This window comes from Haliaeetus albicilla, chromosome 16, assembly GCF_947461875.1.
Source record: "Haliaeetus albicilla chromosome 16, bHalAlb1.1, whole genome shotgun sequence".
Taxonomy (NCBI): domain Eukaryota; kingdom Metazoa; phylum Chordata; class Aves; order Accipitriformes; family Accipitridae; genus Haliaeetus; species Haliaeetus albicilla.
The window spans coordinates 4,713,444-4,731,515 of NC_091498.1; the positions used below are offsets into that span (position 1 = coordinate 4,713,444).

An 18,072-nucleotide genomic window follows, 5' to 3' on the forward strand; every position below is an offset into this window, starting at 1 on the left:
TTTGGTGGGGCTCCATGGCTTTGCTCCTTTGTTAATGGCTCTCAGCAACATTGTTGACTCTGCATCTGTGTGTGTGAATAATCATTACTTTTGGATTGGGTCTGAGGATGGTATTGCAGGAGGGCAGTTCTTCATGCATCTCTTGGGGGAGCATGACTGTGGTCCTTCTAGGGGATAGCAGCACCTGAGAGGGAACATGTGGGGAAAAGTATCCTGAGGAGCATTGTGGACCTCTATAATCCTGTGTCTGTGTTTTTTTTTGAATCAGGAGTAACTCAGTGGGCCTTCAGGATGCCTTTGCAGATGGTAGTGATCCTACGTTCCAGAAACGGAACTCCATGACTCCAAATCCAGGGTACCAGCCCAGCATGAATACCTCTGACATGATGGGTCGCATGTCTTATGAGCCAAATAAAGATCCTTACAGCAGTATGAGGAAAGGTAAGGAAGTCTTTGTGTGCTCCTCTCCCTTTTCTCCTTGAGTACTAATCCCTGTATCTGGCTGTACGCTGGAATGCGCTGTAGGAGACCTTCTACTTGCCCTTCTTCCCCAGAAGATGGGACGTTTCTTTCTAAGGCAGGGGTAGACACGTTTATTGCTCCTTTTTTCAATATTTCAGCTCCAGGAAGCGATCCCTTCATGTCCTCAGGGCAGGGCCCCAACAGTGGTATGGGTGACCCTTACAATCGTGCTGCAGGTCCAGGGATGGGTAACATGGCCATGGGACAGCGGCAACATTATTCCTACGGAGGTCCTTATGACAGAGTGAGGTGGGTACTTGAACCTGGTGAGATCCTGATTTGCTTCACTCATGTGAAATGATTACTTTCTCTTCACTACTGTGACTTTACTGATCATCCTTTTCCATCTGAGGAGCAAGGGTGAATTTAAGTGGACATGTGGGGCTTTTCTCTTTGTTTCCCTGTAGGACGGAGCCTGGCATGGGACCTGAGGGCAACTTAGCAACCGGAACTCCGCAGCCCAACATCATGCCTTCCACCCCTGAATCGGGGATGTACTCTCCCAGCCGCTACCCACAGCAGCAGCAGCAGCAGCAAAGGTCTGTGCAGGGTGTTGCCACAAACAGCTCTTCCCAGTGAGAGAGCTCTGAGACTGTGAAAGTGAAGCATGCATCTGATCAGACAAGTAATACATCTGTTTCTTCTCCAGACATGATTCCTATGGCAATCAATTCTCCACTCAAGGCACATCCTCGGGCAGCCCCTTCCCTAGCCAGCAAACTACCATGTATCAACAGCAACAGCAGGTAAATTATCATGAAGTTTCTGATTTGTTCGACTGAGAGGCAGAAAAGTTTTGTCTGTGAAATTTGCGAAAAGGGGACAGTAAAAACTCTTTGGGCTGTGTGTTTGCGTTATGAATGTGTAGAATTAAGTACCTTATATAGGAGGCTTTTATTTCCCCAGTTTCCAAATAGTTTAAGTAAGTTCTAATTAGTAGTTCCAGTGTTGCCTTAGCAAAACAATGTTCTGAGAATGGAGGTTGTGTAGTTTGCAGACATCTGTGCTCTGGTCAGGCAGCAGGAGATCAGGAAGTGTTATTGGGCTTCTGTGCCCCTCTGGAACTTTCTGAATCCCATCACGTTTCTGTAACACTTTTGGTCCAAGTGATCAGATGAGTTTATTTGGAGTAAGTCCTTCATCGTTCTGGGGAGCTGTTTCAGGTGGATCGTTCTGCACAATCCAGGGCTTTTTTTTGTCTTTGCCTTACTGAGCCTGCAGACAAAGGCTTCAGGCCTGCCTCCACTGTCCCACTGCCTCCTACTCGCTGTTCTGAAGAACATCAGGTTTGTTTCAGGACAGAGTTTGAATGAACATAGATCTCTTTCTGTAATCCTTATATATTACTTGCTCTTTGTGTCAGTGCCAGGACCCATAATGTTTTTTCAGATAATTTTGAGTCTTCTGGTTTAGGAGAGTATGGAGAGGGCACTCGCTGAGCTGTGCTAAGAATAATTCCAACTGCTCTGCAGTTTGGCTCTGCAACCAGAGCCACGGGGCTCTGAGCCAAGAGTTCGAGTTACTCTGGTACTTGTCATCTTTGAAGCCCTAGAGCTCCATCTGAAGCCAGTCATGACTGTGGAGCTTCTGAGTAGACTGTGTAGCAGCTAGAGCATAGACCCTTGGAGGCAAGAGAGATCTTGGATTTTAATTTTGTCTCAGCAATTGACTGTTTTCTCCATTTGCACTTAAAAGAAGAAGGGGGGTGAATAGTTCTTGCTCCTTTCAGTGATGTGTTTTGAAATCTACAGGAAAGGAAGAAGCAGGAAGTACAACAGTTTCTAATGCATCTTGTTTGATGCTTCAGCAGAAACCTCTGTTTTCTGGGAAATGCAAGAAAAATAAGGTCTGATAAAATTCTCGGATGTGAAAGGAAGCAAGTACCTGTGCACAGTTTGGCTTGTGGTGAATGTATAGTAGAGCGGAGTCTTTTCTACAGGAAAGTCCTTTCTGTGGGCATACTTCTGCCCCCAAGGCATCCTTGTAGAATCCACAAGGAAGCTACCCAGCCAGCCGCAAGGAATTGGTCTTGGCTTGTGAAATTGAAAGACTGATCCAACTTCACATTGGATATGGCTAACGAGACAAGTCTTGCCCTCCTACAGACCATGCCGTGGGGCATATCCTCTGGCTCTGAATAGCTCTGCCCACTGAGGTTTGGGTTGCTTGTTTCTAAGTAGATAATCTCCTATTGTCGATGCTTTTATTTTCCCTATAGAATTACAAGCGACCGATGGATGGTAGCTACGGTCCGCCTGCTAAGCGACATGAAGGGGAGATGTACAACGTACCATACAGCGCCGGGCAGGGTCAGACGCAGCAGCAGCTGCCTCCAGCACAGACCCAGCAACCGAGCCAGCAGCAAACTGCACAGCCGTCTCCGCAGCAGGACTTGTATAACCAGTATGGGAGTACATACCCTGCTGCTGACCGCCGATCTGCCGGAGGGCCACAGAACCAGTTCCCATTCCAATTTGGCAGAGACAGGGTCTCGGCTCCCCCAGGCTCCAATGCTCAGCAAAACATGCCTCCTCAGATGATGGGTGGTCCTATACAGTCTACTCCAGAGGGCCCGCAGCAAGGCGCCATGTGGCAAGGGCGCAACGAAATAGGGTACAGCTATCCAAATCGGCAGAGCACTGGCTCTGCGCCCCAGGGGCCTGCTTATCACGGAGTGACTCGAACAGATGAAATTCTGCATTCAGACCAGAGGGTCAACCATGAGGGACCATGGCCTTCCCACGGGAACCGGCAACCTCCTTATGGTCCCTCTGCCCCCGTGCCCCCAATGACTAGGCCCCCCCAGTCTAACTACCAGACCCCCCCTAGCATGCAGAATCACATTCCTCAGGTATCCAGCCCAGCACCTCTGCCCAGACCTCTGGAGAATCGCACTTCTCCTAGTAAATCTCCATTCCTGCACTCGGGGATGAAAATGCAGAAGGCAGGACCGCCCGTCCCTGCCTCGCATATAACACCAGCAGCTGTACAGCCTCCCATGATCCGACGAGACATCACCTTCCCTCCGGGATCAGTAGAAGCTACGCAACCTGTGTTGAAGCAGAGGAGACGGCTGACAGCAAAAGATATTGGTAAGAGTAAACTCCTGATTTTCTACTTACGCCTGTCGAGGGGATGGGTGCTGCCAGGGCTTTGCTGGCTTTGAAAGAATTACGTTTTTGCAGGTTATTTGTGTTTTCAGACATCATTTTGGCATTTGGTACATACAGTCTGTACATCATCTCGAACAGGCTCTGCTCTTCGTGGGTCCAAAAAGCAGTATCAAGTATCTCCTTTTTGTTTTTAAACTCCAGGAGCTGGAAGTATCATGTGTTTATGTTACAGGAACTCCTGAAGCCTGGAGAGTGATGATGTCTCTGAAGTCCGGGCTGCTAGCTGAAAGTACGTGGGCCTTAGATACCATAAACATCCTGCTCTATGATGACAACAGCATAATGACCTTCAACCTCAGCCAGGTGGGTGCAGATGCTCTCTGATGCAGGTCTTTGAAGTGCTAATTTTGTAGGGTTTTCTGTCAGCGAGATAGCAACAAGCAGCTTGTGCCCTTATAGTGCCAGACTCCCCGATGTCCCCATACCTGTGGAGCATGCCATGTCGGAAGAGAGCATGGGGTCTGGGTAGCTGTGTGCTGGTTCCTTACTAGCTCATGTAATTTATATGGTTGTTGGTGCGCAAGCATGTGTGTGCTCCTCTCTGGTGAGATGTATTGCCTCCGGAACAGAGGAAGTGAATAACAGTGGGGAGGCCATAATGGACTTTGCAGCAAGAGTGCTATGAAAGGTTAGAAGACAGTTGCATTGCAGGTGTTCGCTCACCTCTGGCTCTGTCCTTCCCCGGGACAGTGCGCAGGGAGGCTGGGATGCCCGTCCGGAGGGCCAGCTTTTCTCAGTCAGTTGCCACGTGCCTCCGTGGCTGTTGTAAAAACTGCTTGGCAGTACTGTAACGGCTGTTTGGCTTAGCGCTGTCCTCCACCTCCCTGTGTGTGAACCAGAGGGGAGATACAACCAAGAGCAGATGTGTGTTTGCACAGGTATGTGTGTGTGGAGGGGGGTGGCTTGGATACTGAAGGTCAGCATCTGGTTTTGTCTTTGTTCCATTTCCCAGAGGACGGAAAGCTCTCTTTTGCAAACAGTTTATTGCCAGCATGAAAAGAACCTGTTAATTAACAGCACTGCGTAAATTCTTAGCCCTTTATGCCCAGCTTTCCCAGTTGCTTGTGTTGGCCTAAGTTGTTTTCTGATCACTGTTCCCTTCCTTCCTTCCCCTCCTGTTTTTCTCCTCCCTCGTAGCTGCCAGGCTTGCTGGAACTCTTGGTGGAGTATTTCCGGCGCTGCCTGATCGAGATCTTTGGAATCCTAAAGGAATACGAGGTGGGAGACCCAGGGCAAAGAACACTATTAGATCCCGAAAGGTTCTGCAAATCTTCAGCTTCCTCTCCTGAAGAAGGGGAGGAGGATGATGAACCACGGAGCCTGAACTGTGAGGAGGAAGAAGAGGATGAGGAAGAGGAGGAGGCTGCGTTCTCAAGCAAGGACAAAGCACCTCTAGAGAGCAGTGAGGAAAAACTAGTTAGTAAATTTGACAAGCTTCCAGTCAAGGTCGTGCAGAAAAATGACCCGTTTGTGGTAGATTATTCAGACAAGTTGGGGCGAGTGCAGGAGTTTGAAAGCGGGCTGCTGCACTGGCGGATTGGTGGCGGAGATACCACCGAGCACATTCAGACCCACTTTGAGAGCAAGACGGAGCTACCTTTGACTCATAAACGAGCTTCCTGCAACTCTGTCTTGAGGAAACGTTCAGCAGCTGAGAGCAATCTGAGCACTAGGGAAGGAGAGACTCCTCCATCCGACAGCTCCTCAGAGAAGAGGATAACTGCCACCATGGATGACATGCTTTCGGCACGTCCGGGCTCCCTGGCAGGGGAGGAGGAAGAGGTCAAAGCTTTGGAAACAGCGAAGGAAAGCAGCAAGTTTCCCTTTGGCATTAGTCCAGCTCAGAGCCACAGAAATATAAAAATTCTGGAGGACGAACCTCACAGTAAAGATGAGACGCCCCTCTGCACCCTCCTAGACTGGCAGGACTCTCTGGCGAAGCGCTGCATCTGTGTCTCTAACATCATCAGGAGTTTATCGTTTGTGCCGGGCAATGACTTTGAAATGTCTAAACATCCCGGGCTGCTGCTGATTCTAGGGAAACTGATTCTCTTGCACCACAAGCATCCAGAACGTAAACAGGCACCCCTAACCTATGAGAAAGAGGAGGAGCAGGACCAAGGGGTGAGCTGCAACAAGGTGGAGTGGTGGTGGGACTGCTTGGAGATGCTGCGTGAAAATACACTGGTCACGTTGGCCAACATTTCTGGCCAGCTGGACCTCTCCCCTTACCCGGAAAGCATCTGTTTGCCTATCCTGGATGGACTCCTCCACTGGGCAGTGTGTCCGTCAGCAGAGGCCCAGGATCCCTTCCCAACACTGGGGCCCAATGCGGTCCTCTCCCCTCAGAGACTGGTTTTGGAAACACTCAGCAAACTCAGCATCCAGGACAACAACGTGGATTTGATTCTTGCAACTCCCCCCTTCAGTCGCTTGGAGAAGCTGTACAGCACCATGGTGCGGTTCCTTAGTGACAGAAAGAACCCGGTGTGTCGAGAGATGGCTGTGGTACTACTGGCCAACTTGGCACAGGGGGACAGCCTGGCAGCAAGAGCGATTGCTGTGCAGAAGGGCAGCATTGGCAACTTGCTGGGCTTCTTGGAGGACAGCCTGGCTGCCACGCAGTTCCAGCAGAGCCAGGCCGGCTTGATGCACATGCAGAACCCACCCTTTGAGTCGACGAGCGTGGACATGATGCGCCGAGCTGCTCGGGCGCTGCTCGCCCTGGCCAAGGTGGACGAGAACCACTCAGAGTTCACGTTATATGAGTCGCGGCTGTTGGACATCTCCGTGTCGCCTTTGATGAACTCTTTGGTTTCACAAGTTATTTGTGATGTACTGTTTTTAATTGGCCAGTCATGACAGCTGTGGGATCCGAGACCCTGTGTGCGTGTGCGTGAGTGGAGAACTTAGAAACTGACTGTTGCCCTTTATTTATGCAAAACCACCTCAGAATCCACTGTCTGCCCTGCGCTGTCCTGCTTCTCCCTTGGGGAAAGATGTCCCCATTCCCTCTCCCCTTCCCTTGCCCTTCAAATTTGTCCTGAATCCCTTATTAAAGGAGACAAAGTTCTGTCTACATAGAAGACTTTTTTTATTTTAACCAAAGTTACTGTCGTTTACAGTGAGTTTGGGGAAAACGACTTGCCGTGTTATCACATTGACAGGCACCACTTTCATAACTGTTTTTAATGGTAAACTCTGAAGGACAAAAGTGACTGCTGAACTCTGTGTGGTTTATCGTTGTACATTCACAATCTTGCAGGAACCAAGAAGTTACCAGTTGTGAACAGACCTTGTCCAAGAGAGGCCTGTGCAGTAGCGTGTAGAACTTCATGTACTGTACACCTTAAACTGTAAACATACTGTAATAATGTCTCACATGGAAAAAAAAAAAAAAACGCTGGATCAGCAGCAAGCTGTAGTTTTTAAAAATGTTTTTAGTTAATGTTGAGGAGAAAAAAAGGCTTTTCCCCCAAAGTATCATGTGTGAACCTACAACACCCTGACCTCTTTCTCTCTTCCTCCTTGATTGTATGAATAACCCTGAGATCACCTCTTAGAACTGGTTTTAACCTTTAGCTGCAGCCTGAATGCTGCCACGTGTGTATATATATATGACGTTGTACATTGCACATACCCTAAGATTCCTTGCAGTTTTGTCCCCCTCTCCCTACCCCTTTATAGTATGACGAGTTAACGAGTTGATGACCTGCAAAAGCGAGACACAATTATTTAATCTCTTGCCAGACATCCCTCCCTGGAGGATGCTGTACAGGTCTCTGTGTATAAAGTCATTGCTGTCTCAGCAGCCAATCAACTTATAGTTTATTTTTCCTGTTTTTGTTTTCTTTCTAATCGAGGTGTGAAAAAGTTCTAGGTTCAGTTGAAGTTCCTGATGAAGAAACACAATTGAGATTTTTCAGTGATGAATTCTGCATATTTGTATTTCAGACGATGTAGCTAAAAACTTGATGTAAATTCCTCCCTTTTTTCCTTTTTTGGCTTAATGAATATCATTTATTCAGTATGAAATCTTTATACTATATGTTCCACGTGTTAAGAATAAATGTACATTAAATCTTGGTAAGATGTTTGTAAGGGTTTTTTTTATTAGCAGAATGGAGAGGTAATTTCAGTGCTGTCAGGTCTTGTAGACATGATGTTGTAGGTCAGCTCCTTCTTACCACGCAGCACAGAGACCTCAAAGGTACTGCGTGGTACGTCCCCAGTGTCGGGGGATGACAAAGTCCTGTCTTGCTCTGGAGACCTGCTTAAAGCCGTGTGGTCTGGCTTTGCTTTCGCTGTTTGGCTTGTTCCAGCCATGGAGTTTTGGCTTAGTGCTGCTTAGGCTCGGGTAGGAGTGGATTTGCAGCGTGAGGTGAAGCTATGGCAGAGAGACACTTAGTTCACAGGGTGAAAGAGACTGTTGCTCAGAAGGGAGGCAGTTCCCTTTCAGCTCTGTAAAATGGAAAATTTTCATTCCCCTCGCATTTTTCACATTTTCTTGGAACCGCGATGTGGACTCTGACTTCCTTCAGAGGACGGGGTTTTCCAGCGGACAGAGCTGTGATGCCCTTCAGCAAATGGCCAAAGTTCAGGCTCCTTATATGAAAATCTGCACATTTTCATGGGTTAGTAAATGGGTATTTTATTTAGCCTGAAGCTTTATCCTCAAATGATGATAGAAGCAGGCTAGCTAGAACTGCACTGAGCTCGTTTAAGCAAAAGAGCTAGTTAAAAGAAAAAGGAGAAGCTTTTTATGAAGGCAGATGTCATTTTTGTTCAAAAAATCACCTCGTTTTATCCCGCTAGTCCTCTCCTAGGAAGGTCTCAGTTCCCAGAGCCCTCCCTTAGTTGTATTCCTAGAAGTAATTGTGCCAGAATCAGGCTGACTCTTTTCTGAAAAGTCTGTTTATCAGCAGGAATCGCGGGAGCTCTTTGCCTGGCGAAGGAGAGTCCTTAAAATGGATTTCTTAAGAGACAGGAATGGTGCTGGGCTTCCTTGGCTTTAAAAAATACTGAATGGAAACCAGGTTGTGAGATAAGAATCCTGCTGGACTTCTGTTCTGCGACAATGTTGTTGATTTAAAACCAACTTCTCTGATAATTTAGTTCTGTATCCCGGGAGCTTTGTTTAGTCTGATTAAATTAATGTAAAAATCTTACTTTTTTTAACAGAAAGGACCTCAGCAGCAAGGTTGAAGAAAGGAACATGAGCAGCTTTTGTACAGCTTCTGTGTTCACATTATGGTGAATTTAATCATAAGTGAATGCTACGTTTGGGAGGGAAAGAATAGTCACAAGTGGTATTAACTACCCATTTTACCAGTATTTATACAACCAGTTGATCTGAGGGGAGTAATTTCGCTCCCCCAGCGCTTGCGTGCATGCAGACGCATACACCTCTTGCACTTCTAAAATGGCTAAAAGAAAAACAGCATAGATGAGAGATTAGGAAAATGAGAGCAAGCAGTGTTCACAGTTTGTAATAAGGGGCTATTTTGAGAGCCACACCTGATCTCAAACTCGGCTGCCCAGAATGCAAATCCTTGATGCTTTGACCTGATTCATAGCCAAAGCTTTCCATTTCTGCAGGCATTCCTTAAAACGCCTCTCTTTGGCCCCGACCGCTCCGCCGTTTCCCATTTTTACCAGCAAGGGAGAAAACTTGAGTTCTTCCCAAGCCAGAGCCCTGTTTAAAAGCACTCAGGGAGTCTCCCTTAAGGACTCGTTTGGCAATGCTGATTCTCTTTCATTCCTGCAGTAGATATGGTGCCACTTCATGTCTGTTTTAAGCACAAAGACTTGCTGCTGTCTTTCCCAGGCGCTGCCGTGCCGGCACCGGCAGCAAGACCTCACGGCGCGCTGCCACGGGCTTGCAATGTGGTTAAGCGTAGCGTGAGCTTGGTTTGGGTGAAAGCAAAATCTGATGCTTCTGTCATCACGTGGACGAGATCTTGAGGGAAACCTGCCCACCCTCTTGTAATAGTAAGTAATTAATATAATAACATGCACTTATTACCAGGCTATTGTTATGTGATGTTGCTTAATGTGTTTTGGCAAGAGACTCGTGTAAGCCGTGCCCTTGCTGCAGCCGCCGCGCGGCTTCGTTTGAGGTTTGTGTTGGTGCGTCTCCAGCAGTAACGCCTTGCTCTCGGCGAGGGCTCCTGGCTGGCCATGCCTTGCACGGAGGAGGGCAGCTTCTGCTTCCCGCTCTGCACCCCGAGCTGCGGCTGGAGCCGAATCCGTCCCCTCTGACCCAAGGCGCAGGCCCCAGGCCGGGGCGAGGGTCCCGGCTCGGGGACGGGCCGCAGCAGGCTGGACGTGGGGCACTGGAGGCAGCCCCCGGGTGTGAGACGGGCACCGGGCCCGCCACATCCTCCGCCGCCTGTGCCTGCATGGAGGAAGGTAATCTAAATGTGTCTGCGACTGAGGAAGAGCGTCGCCCCTGTGGTGGGGAGCGTCCCCTTTTTTCAGGTCAATTTGACGCTTCACGACGAGGCAGGGGGGAGGCTGGGGGCTAACCTCTGGAACAAGGTGCCCCAGCGAGGCTGGCCGCTACCGCCTGATCCCCTCAGCCCCTGGGGGGGAGGCCCGGGGAGGCCATAACCGCCTCCGCCTCCGCCCGCCCTTAACAAAGATGGCGCCGCCCGCTCCTTCTCTCCCCCCCCCCAACACACACACGCACCCGGCCGCCACGTGACGCGGCGCGCAGCCCCGGAAGAGGCGCGCGCAGCCCCGGAAGAGGCGCGGCCGGAAGCGGGGAGAAGGGAAAGGAGGGGGGGAGGGGGAGGTGACGGCGGGATGGAGCCGGCGCGGGAGCCGCGCGCCGGGCGCTCAGGTGGGGGAGGGGCGGGGCCGCGCGCGCGCCGCGGGGGGGGAGGGGCCTGCCCTTCCCCCCCTCCTCCCCCCCCTTTGCACGGGGGCGCCCCCCCCCACCCCCACCCCGGGCCCGCGCAGCCCCTGAGGGGACGGTCCGGGACAGAGGCCCGGGGGCCCGGGTGGGCCCATCGGTGTCACCTCAGGCCCCGGCGCTGATACCGGACGTAGTAAGACACGGGGGGGGGGAGCTGAACCGCCGGGAGGCCTCGTACCGGGGCTCTGGGGGGTCCCAGCCGTGTGGAAACCGTGGGGGGGAGGACACGATGCCCGTGGCTGACGGGGACAGGTGGTCCGAGGGAGGGGAGGGGGCACCGGGCGTCGTCTGGGGTTTGGTTTTATTTTCCCAACCAGCCCTTTGGAGCGGCCGCGCTGGTAACGGGAGACACAAAGAGACCCGGTTCCTTCGGCCGGGGCCCGAGGCCTCGGGACCGGTGATGGCGGCTGGGACGCGTCGGCGTGCCCCGGGTGAGCCCTCCCGTGCTTCTGAGGGGGGGGCCGGTCCCCTATGGCCTCGCGTATCAACCCAGTAACAAACACACAAGTGATAACTGGTCCTAATCTTGAAAACATCCCTATTCAGCGCTTCAACCGTCATCCAACCTCTGCTGGAGTGTCGGCAAATTGCCAGCCTGCCCTATCTCCAAAGCGAAGGGAAACCATCCCACGTTTCATTTCTGTCCATCTAAACGCCGGGTACCAGCCACGACGGCTTTGGCTGTCTGAAGGAAGCAGCAGAAATGGAGCGTGAGTCGCCAGCGTCTCACCCGATAGTTGGTCTGCGTGGGGATGTGCTTTACGGAGCGGGATTTGTGACGTTGCTGCGTGCAATAGTAAAGGCAGACGTGAAAACACGCAGGTTAGCGTCCGCAGCATGTTCTCGCTCTTGGCTCGGACCTGATCCAAATACCCACAGCTCCGGCGTTTGCTCAGCGAGTCCGTTGTCTCTAGCTGAGCGGTCAGGTTGCATTTTGATCCAGCATAGGTTTTGTTCACACCCACGAGCCATTACAAAAGGTGCGAGGGGTACAAATGTTCCCAATTCCATTCAGACGCAGGCGGAGCAGTGCTGGGGCTGCAGCCCCCCGGACCAGCAGCTGAAACCGGGCAGGAGTGAAAACAGCTGCGAGGCCGGGAGCTCCCAGGCCCACAGAAACAGCGCTAGGCAAACAGGATTTCCAAAATTCGGTCGTATTTCTTTGATGTCCTGGTTAGAACGGGTTTTTAAATACATCTGGAGTATCTTGAATCTGACAGCAGGTTGGAGAAGTACCAAGAGGTGCCCAGAGCGTTGCTCTCCAAGTGTTCCTGGGATGCAGACGGGAGTAGGTTTCCCAACAGGAATCCTGTACCCCAGCCAGGAGCTGATTGCCGGGCGTGCGGAGGGAGGAAAAGCCTTTGTGGCGAGTGCCTGCTGCCGCCGGGTGGTAATCAGTCTCCACTGCATCTTTGCAGACCTCGCCGAATTCATATTTTCATTTACATGATAATTTACCCAGCGTCTATTTTGTTCGTACACGAGTCCTTTTTTTAGCACTGTTTCCAGAGCGAGGAAAACACAATTCCTATCTGAGAGCAAAGGGGAACGCAGAACGTGGAAAGACATCTTTAATTAAGACTTTGCGTCTTTTTCTGCTGAAACATTTTTAACCCGCTTCTGCCTTTTCGTGTCCTTTTTCCGTTTGTGCAGCTGCTCTTTCACGCAGCACTTTTCAAGGTAGAGACATTCCAGCTCTTGACGCCGTGTTCTCTACCAGAATGGTAGTTGTGGGCTGCAGCTTTTTGTAGACTTTGCTGCTTTCCGTTACAAGGTGTGCTGCATCGTGACAGGAACAGGCTTTTTAAAGCTGTTTGCTTTGAGCCTTCTTGGCACATTCATGCGAGGCTTTTTCTCTGCTTTTTAAAAAAAATATTTAAAGTGCTGGGACAATTTTTGCTGCTGTGCTTTAATAGGATTTGCAGCTGTGAATGCGCTTTAATAGAATTTACAGCTGGGCTGAAGTATCCCCTCTCTTAAAATAACATTGCAGCTTCGTGATTCAGGAGAATGTGCCTCCCACTAGTTGCTTTGTCTGTAGCTGTGAATGCTCTGGAGCAAGAGGAGAATATGAGCAAACCCAAAACTTTTGTATGTGGCTAAATAGGAAGCATAATCCTGTGGCTAGGGACTGGAATTATAAATGAGCGTATTTGGATCTTGTTTTTTGCTTTGCTGATGACTTGCTTTCTGCTCTCTCATGCAGTTTTTAATCTGCCGGGTTTTTTTTCTCTGTCAGTAAAATGGTAATAGGAAAACCTCAGCGTGTTTTTAGATCATTAGGTGATCAGTTTGGGGATCTTTATGTACTGTAAGGGGCTGGATCAGAAAGATGGCAGGTGGGAAATAGTGCAGGATGTGGTGTCATTGGAACCTAGCGAGAGCTGTGGGTCTTCTGTTTCTCAAACTGAAAAGCAGTTGGTGGCTGGGGAACCAACGGAAGAAATGTGTTATCTTAAAAAGCTGCATAACAGATACTGCCTGCCGTTCGTGGCTCTGGGCCAGTAGTTTTCATAGCTGGTCCCACAATGTCAATCCAGAATATACAGAAAAGAAAGCAGTGAGACTCCACAAAGCAGTTTAAATCTTGCAGGTAAGGTGTGCAGGGAAGAGGTGAACGAGAGCCACCTTATCACGGGCAATTTGCTTCACAGGCAAATGCCCTCACTCTGGAGACCAGGACCCCTGCCAGAATACTGGAAAACTGCAGGTGGTGAGGGTGGAGTGGTGGAGTGTCACATCTTGGAGATGCTGTCTAATTGATGGATGGGGTGGGGAGAAGCCTGCCTATCTGAGAAGACACCTTAGCCTTGCTCTGATGGAGTTTGTGGGGTTGGTGCTTTGGAAGCAGCTGAATAAAGCCATTCCTGGCTTCCCAGGAGCAAACGCAGGGCAGAGAGCAGGAGCGAGGAGAGAGCGTGCCTGGCAGCGCCTGGCCGGCTGCGAGCCCCAGTCAGCAAACCGCTTACATGGATATTACGCTTGGAGTCCACATTTTAATTCTGTCTCTATTCAAAAAAAAAAAAAAAAGGTTTAAATCCCATTCAGCATATTGGAACTTGAATGTGTGTGTAGATGCTTGGCAGAGCTTGGCTTGAGCTGCTGGTGTTTCTGCTGAGGCAGCCACTGAGGAGGCCAACGAGCCTGTCTGCTTCTGGTATTTACACTGGCCCGGTAAGAAATGGGCTGAGAGTACATGTTATAACCTCTCTCCTTCTGCATCCTGGCCAAGGTTAAGAAGTCAGGGAAATTTTCTTTAATAAGAACAGTATCAAAGAGGTCTTCTGCGTCATCTCCCAGATCCGTGATCTCTTTCATGAGTGACTTTCTTGTTCACAGAGATCTGCAGCCCTTTGAAGTCCCTGATAGTAAATAAAGGCGCATAATTTACAAACAGGGCTGAAGCCAGAAATACCTTTCTGTGTCTGTGCTCTCTGTTTACCAATTCAGGTTTCCAAAACCAGAGGAAGATTTCCCGGGCATCAGTGACCTACTGAGGCAACTTCCAAGCTCAGAATGGGGCTGGTGAGCAGGCAAGACCCCCACCTCCGAGAGGCCGTGTGGTTTGCGGTATGCTGCAGAGCCCTGACACTTCTGCTGCAGGCAAGTCTCCTGTTCTGAACCAAAGATGCTGCAACGTCTGTTGTTTGCTGCTCCAGGGCTTCTCTCTTCGGCACTGCCTTCCGCACCGTGAGCTAGCTGGTTCTGCTTGATTGGGAAATCGTCTTCTCCTTTGGAGAACCCACAGGCCAGCTGCATCCAGGGAGGCAGGTTGCTGTTAAGTAAAATTACATAACTTACTGTGTTTTCACACCACTGTTGCAAGAGGCCAGTTTGGCAGCCTGAGAGGCTGAAGTCTCTGTTTATCCACAGAAGAGGAACAATAATCTCCCCCTGCACATTCCTCCCGAGTCTCATTTCCAGAGACATCCTTCTCTGAGCGTGGGAGAGCTTGGTTGCTCACTCCATCCTACCTGTGCCTACCGAGACAGCCAGCAAAGAGTCTAGCTGTAGCCGTGGCCCTCCTGAAACAACATCAGCCTGAGAAAGCTGTTCAGCAGCAGGCCACTAGCCAGCTGGCAGGTTCTGGCAGCCCCAGTCACCACTGGGTAGGGCTGAGTGGAACCATCAGCTGAGATGAAAGACTCTGTGTTACAAATGCCAGAGGCCTGGTTAGACCAGATGTGTGCTTCATGGTAAAACGGCGGCTTTGTATTTCTTTTAGTCCCAATTTGTTCAGCGTGACCTTTTCTCTTTTCTCTGCCAATGTTGAATTCATGGCAGGGGAGTCATCCCAATCTACATGTAGCTAAGCTACAAAACTTACCATCTGAGGTTTTTGGGGTTTTGGGTTTTTTTAAAATATATTTTCATTTGGAACGACATTAAAATGCATTAAGCTGCATAATTCCTATCTCATGAACTCTCTGGGTTTTTCTCTCACCTTTTAAAATGTGGTCAGCACCAGAAGCTCCTGGAGGCAGAGGTGTGTCCATTCTGCTTGCTCGTCTCCGGGAAGCGGAACCCTTAATGCATGCCGAGCTGCCTAGGTGATGGAGTGATCTAGAAACTAGAGAGGGGGCCTAGAATCGGCTGCTGTCTTTTGCATCAGTTTGCCCCGGGAAAATCTTTTTCTCTAGTTTTGTCTCCTCTCCCTTGTACGTCTGCTGGGACAATAATGCCAAATTCAGTAGAACAGGAGGCTTACCAGTGCTGCAGTACCTGGTGTGAGCGTACACAGTTAGATGTGCCTGAGCATGGGGCCGAGCAGCTTTCCCTGTCCAATTCCATAGGGGTTCATGCTGGATATGTTCCAGAGCTTTATTCAGTTTAGGTATAAATGCCCCAAAAGATTGCATTTGCACCTTTCCACAGGCTTACAGGCGTCCCTTGCTGCAAAGCCCCTCAGCCTGGCTTCTGTGCTGTTCCTGTCCCCTTCTTTGAAATGCAGGAGTCCTCCTCCTGCTTGGTGCTTTCCGTAGGGTACAAGAGGATCTCCACTCGACTTCAATCCTCTCTTCTTTTTCAGGCTCTGTTTAACCTCCTGATCCCAGATCACGCTGCAGACGCCTTCTCTCCCCCTCGCCTGTCCGAGCCTGGCCTGTGGGACCTGCTCTTGGAGCAGCTGCTGGGAGGCCTCTCGCACTGGGATGCAGAGCACTTCCTCTTCATCGCTGAGCGTGGTTACCTGTACGAGCACAACTGCGCCTTCTTCCCGCTGTACCCCCTGAGCGTGCGTGCCGTGGCCGAGGGTGCTCTGTGGCCCTTGCAGTGGCTGCTGCGTTTGCGGAGCCGCCTCTTGCTATCAGCTGTACTTCTCAATTCTCTCTTTTCTGTCCTGGCAGCCGCTGCCTTGTATAAGCTGGGCTGCGTTGTGCTGCAATGTCGCAGGGTGGCTTTCCTTGCTGCTGTTCTCTTTTCTGTCAGCCCTGCCAACGTATTTATGGCAGCTGCTTACTCAGAGAGCATGTTTGCCTTCCTGGCATTCAGTGCCATGTGGCAACTGGAGAAGGGGCAGAGCTGGCTCAGTGGACTGCTCTTCTCCCTTGCTTCTGGGGTGCGTGCCAACGGGCTTATTAATGCTGGCTTCTTTCTCTACTCCCACGGTAAATGCTTTGTCCTCCAGCTCCAGGTCGGTTCAGGATCGGTAAGGAAGCTCCCTCTGTTGTGGAAGCAACTCCTTAGTGTGGCATCTTCAGCAGTTCTGACATGTGCTGGGATTTTTCTACCTTTTGCTTTATTTCAATATTATGCTTACGTGAGGTTCTGTGGTCCTGGCGGTGGCCTGGAGCAGACTGTTCCCAAGCCGCTGCTGCAGCTGGCTCGGGACAAGGGCTATCATCTGGCGGCCGTGAACGGGGTTAAACCTGCTTGGTGCTCCCAGCAGTTCCCTCTGGTCTATTCCTATATTCAAGATGCTTACTGGAATGTGGGCTTTCTCAGGTATTTTGAGCTCAGACAGATACCAAATTTCTTGCTTGCTTTGCCTGTCGCGCTTCTGGGCTCGTGGGCTGCCTGGACCTACATGATTGCAAACCCCCGGCACTGCCTAACTCTTGGTCTAGAGAGAAGAAAGAGTGAAGAAGAGAGTAAACCAAGAGCTGGATTTTGCTGCCCCGCTGTCTTTGTGTATGTGGTCCATGCCACGGTCCTGCTGGCGTTTGGATTCTTCTGCATGCACGTGCAGGTAGGATGTTCACAGCAACACAGAAGAGTGATTTCTTCAGGGGAACGCAGCGTGGTGGCTGAGGCAGTGACGGTCACAGCCTAAAGCTGTCCCAGCTGCAGGGCAGCACAGGGCAACGCAAACCAAAAGCTTTGCCTTTCCTCTTTCGGAGTTACTTCCACAGAGAGTTTCCAAAGCCAGTTAGTTCCTCTGCTCTCTGCTGGAGAGTTCCTGACGAGAGCTTGCCAGGTGCTTGGTGTGCTGAGGACACCGGGACGGGGATCAAAGGGTCTGGCTGGCGTTAGCGGCGTTTGACATGTGCTTAAGGCCAGGCTTGCCAAGCCCTGCTAATCGCCTGTTGGAAGACAACGATACCGGGTCATTATCATGTTGGGCCAAGCTTAATGGATGGCAATGAAAGGATCCAGAGCCTGTCACCAGTACCTAGAAAGTGTTCGAAGGTCTTTTTAGGACACAGCTGGTGGCACTAAGGGTTGGGGGTTCCACTGAAAAAATAATTGAAGCGTAAGATTCAATTCTCCCCTGAAGCTGCTGCCTCTGCCCGGCTCCTGAGCTGGACAGTGACAAGGAGCGACAATTAGTTACCCTGCTTGTCCAAAACCTGGGGACCACTTCACTGCTTACACAAATGTTGTAATAAATAAAGCGGGTTGAGCTGAGAGGTGTTTCAGTGTAGTAAATCCTAGCACCATGAACTGGGGCTGTATTTCGGTCGTCTTTACCAGCAACCTGAGGCAGATAGATGGCTCTTTCCATGCCTCAGGACCAGGGCTGGTTGCAGTTGGAGACCTGCAATTTATGTGATTTTTGCTCTGCCTGTCGTCTTCAGGTGCTGACCCGGTTCCTTGGCTCCTCCTCTCCCATCCTGTACTGGTTCTCCGCTCACCTGCTTCAAGAATATGAACCTTTACTCCAGAGTGAAGGGACTGATAATCAAACTGTGGCAGCTCGCTCCGAGAAGTCTCTTCTAGGTAAATCTGGTTCCTGCGGGAGAGGGACTTCTGAAAACCCCATCGTGAAGCTGCTGATGAACTGTAGATTAATCACCCCCCTCAGCAAATGCATTCTTGGATTTTTCCTGTCCTACTGGCTGCTGGGACTGATTCTGCACTGCAACTTCTTGCCGTGGACGTAGTGAGGGGTGTGTATTGGTGCAGTCGGGTCGCGGGGCAGAAGCACTGATCAGAATTGAAACTCACTTTTTCTAAAAAGCCTGACGTATATGTAACGATGCTGTTGTCTCGGTTACAAAGGCGTTACTCCTCAGTTAC

At 50.4% G+C, this 18,072-nt stretch overlaps 2 protein-coding genes across 6 annotated transcripts in view; both read left to right on the top strand.

The window, feature by feature from the left end:
* ARID1A (AT-rich interaction domain 1A) overlaps window positions 1-7,785 on the top strand; it is a 61,798-nt gene extending 54,013 nt beyond the window's left edge. For all 3 annotated transcript variants that reach the window (XM_069803223.1, XM_069803220.1, XM_069803221.1), the window contains 7 exons: window positions 269-441; window positions 621-771; window positions 930-1,061; window positions 1,172-1,268; window positions 2,741-3,614; window positions 3,868-3,998; window positions 4,833-7,785. In XM_069803223.1, coding sequence (XP_069659324.1) covers window positions 269-441; window positions 621-771; window positions 930-1,061; window positions 1,172-1,268; window positions 2,741-3,614; window positions 3,868-3,998; window positions 4,833-6,557 — 3,283 coding nt within the window. In that variant the 3' untranslated portion in view covers window positions 6,558-7,785. The remainder of the gene's footprint in view (window positions 1-268; window positions 442-620; window positions 772-929; window positions 1,062-1,171; window positions 1,269-2,740; window positions 3,615-3,867; window positions 3,999-4,832) is intronic.
* Window positions 7,786-10,477: 2,692 nt separating this feature from the next.
* PIGV (phosphatidylinositol glycan anchor biosynthesis class V) lies at window positions 10,478-18,072 on the top strand. 3 transcript variants are annotated; one of them, XM_069803226.1, is made up of 5 exons: window positions 10,896-11,045; window positions 11,161-11,324; window positions 14,065-14,217; window positions 15,644-16,801; window positions 17,631-18,029. In XM_069803226.1, the coding sequence occupies exons 3-5, from the start codon at window positions 14,131-14,133 to the stop codon at window positions 17,934-17,936; spliced, it is 1,551 nt and encodes a 516-aa protein (XP_069659327.1). In that variant the 5' UTR covers window positions 10,896-11,045; window positions 11,161-11,324; window positions 14,065-14,130; the 3' UTR covers window positions 17,937-18,029. The 3 variants fall into 3 exon arrangements, with proteins under 3 accessions (XP_069659326.1, XP_069659327.1, XP_069659325.1); XM_069803225.1 differs by lacking the exons at window positions 10,896-11,045; window positions 11,161-11,324 and adding an exon at window positions 10,478-10,539; XM_069803224.1 differs by lacking the exons at window positions 10,896-11,045; window positions 11,161-11,324; window positions 14,065-14,217 and having other exon boundaries at window positions 14,268-16,801; window positions 17,631-18,072.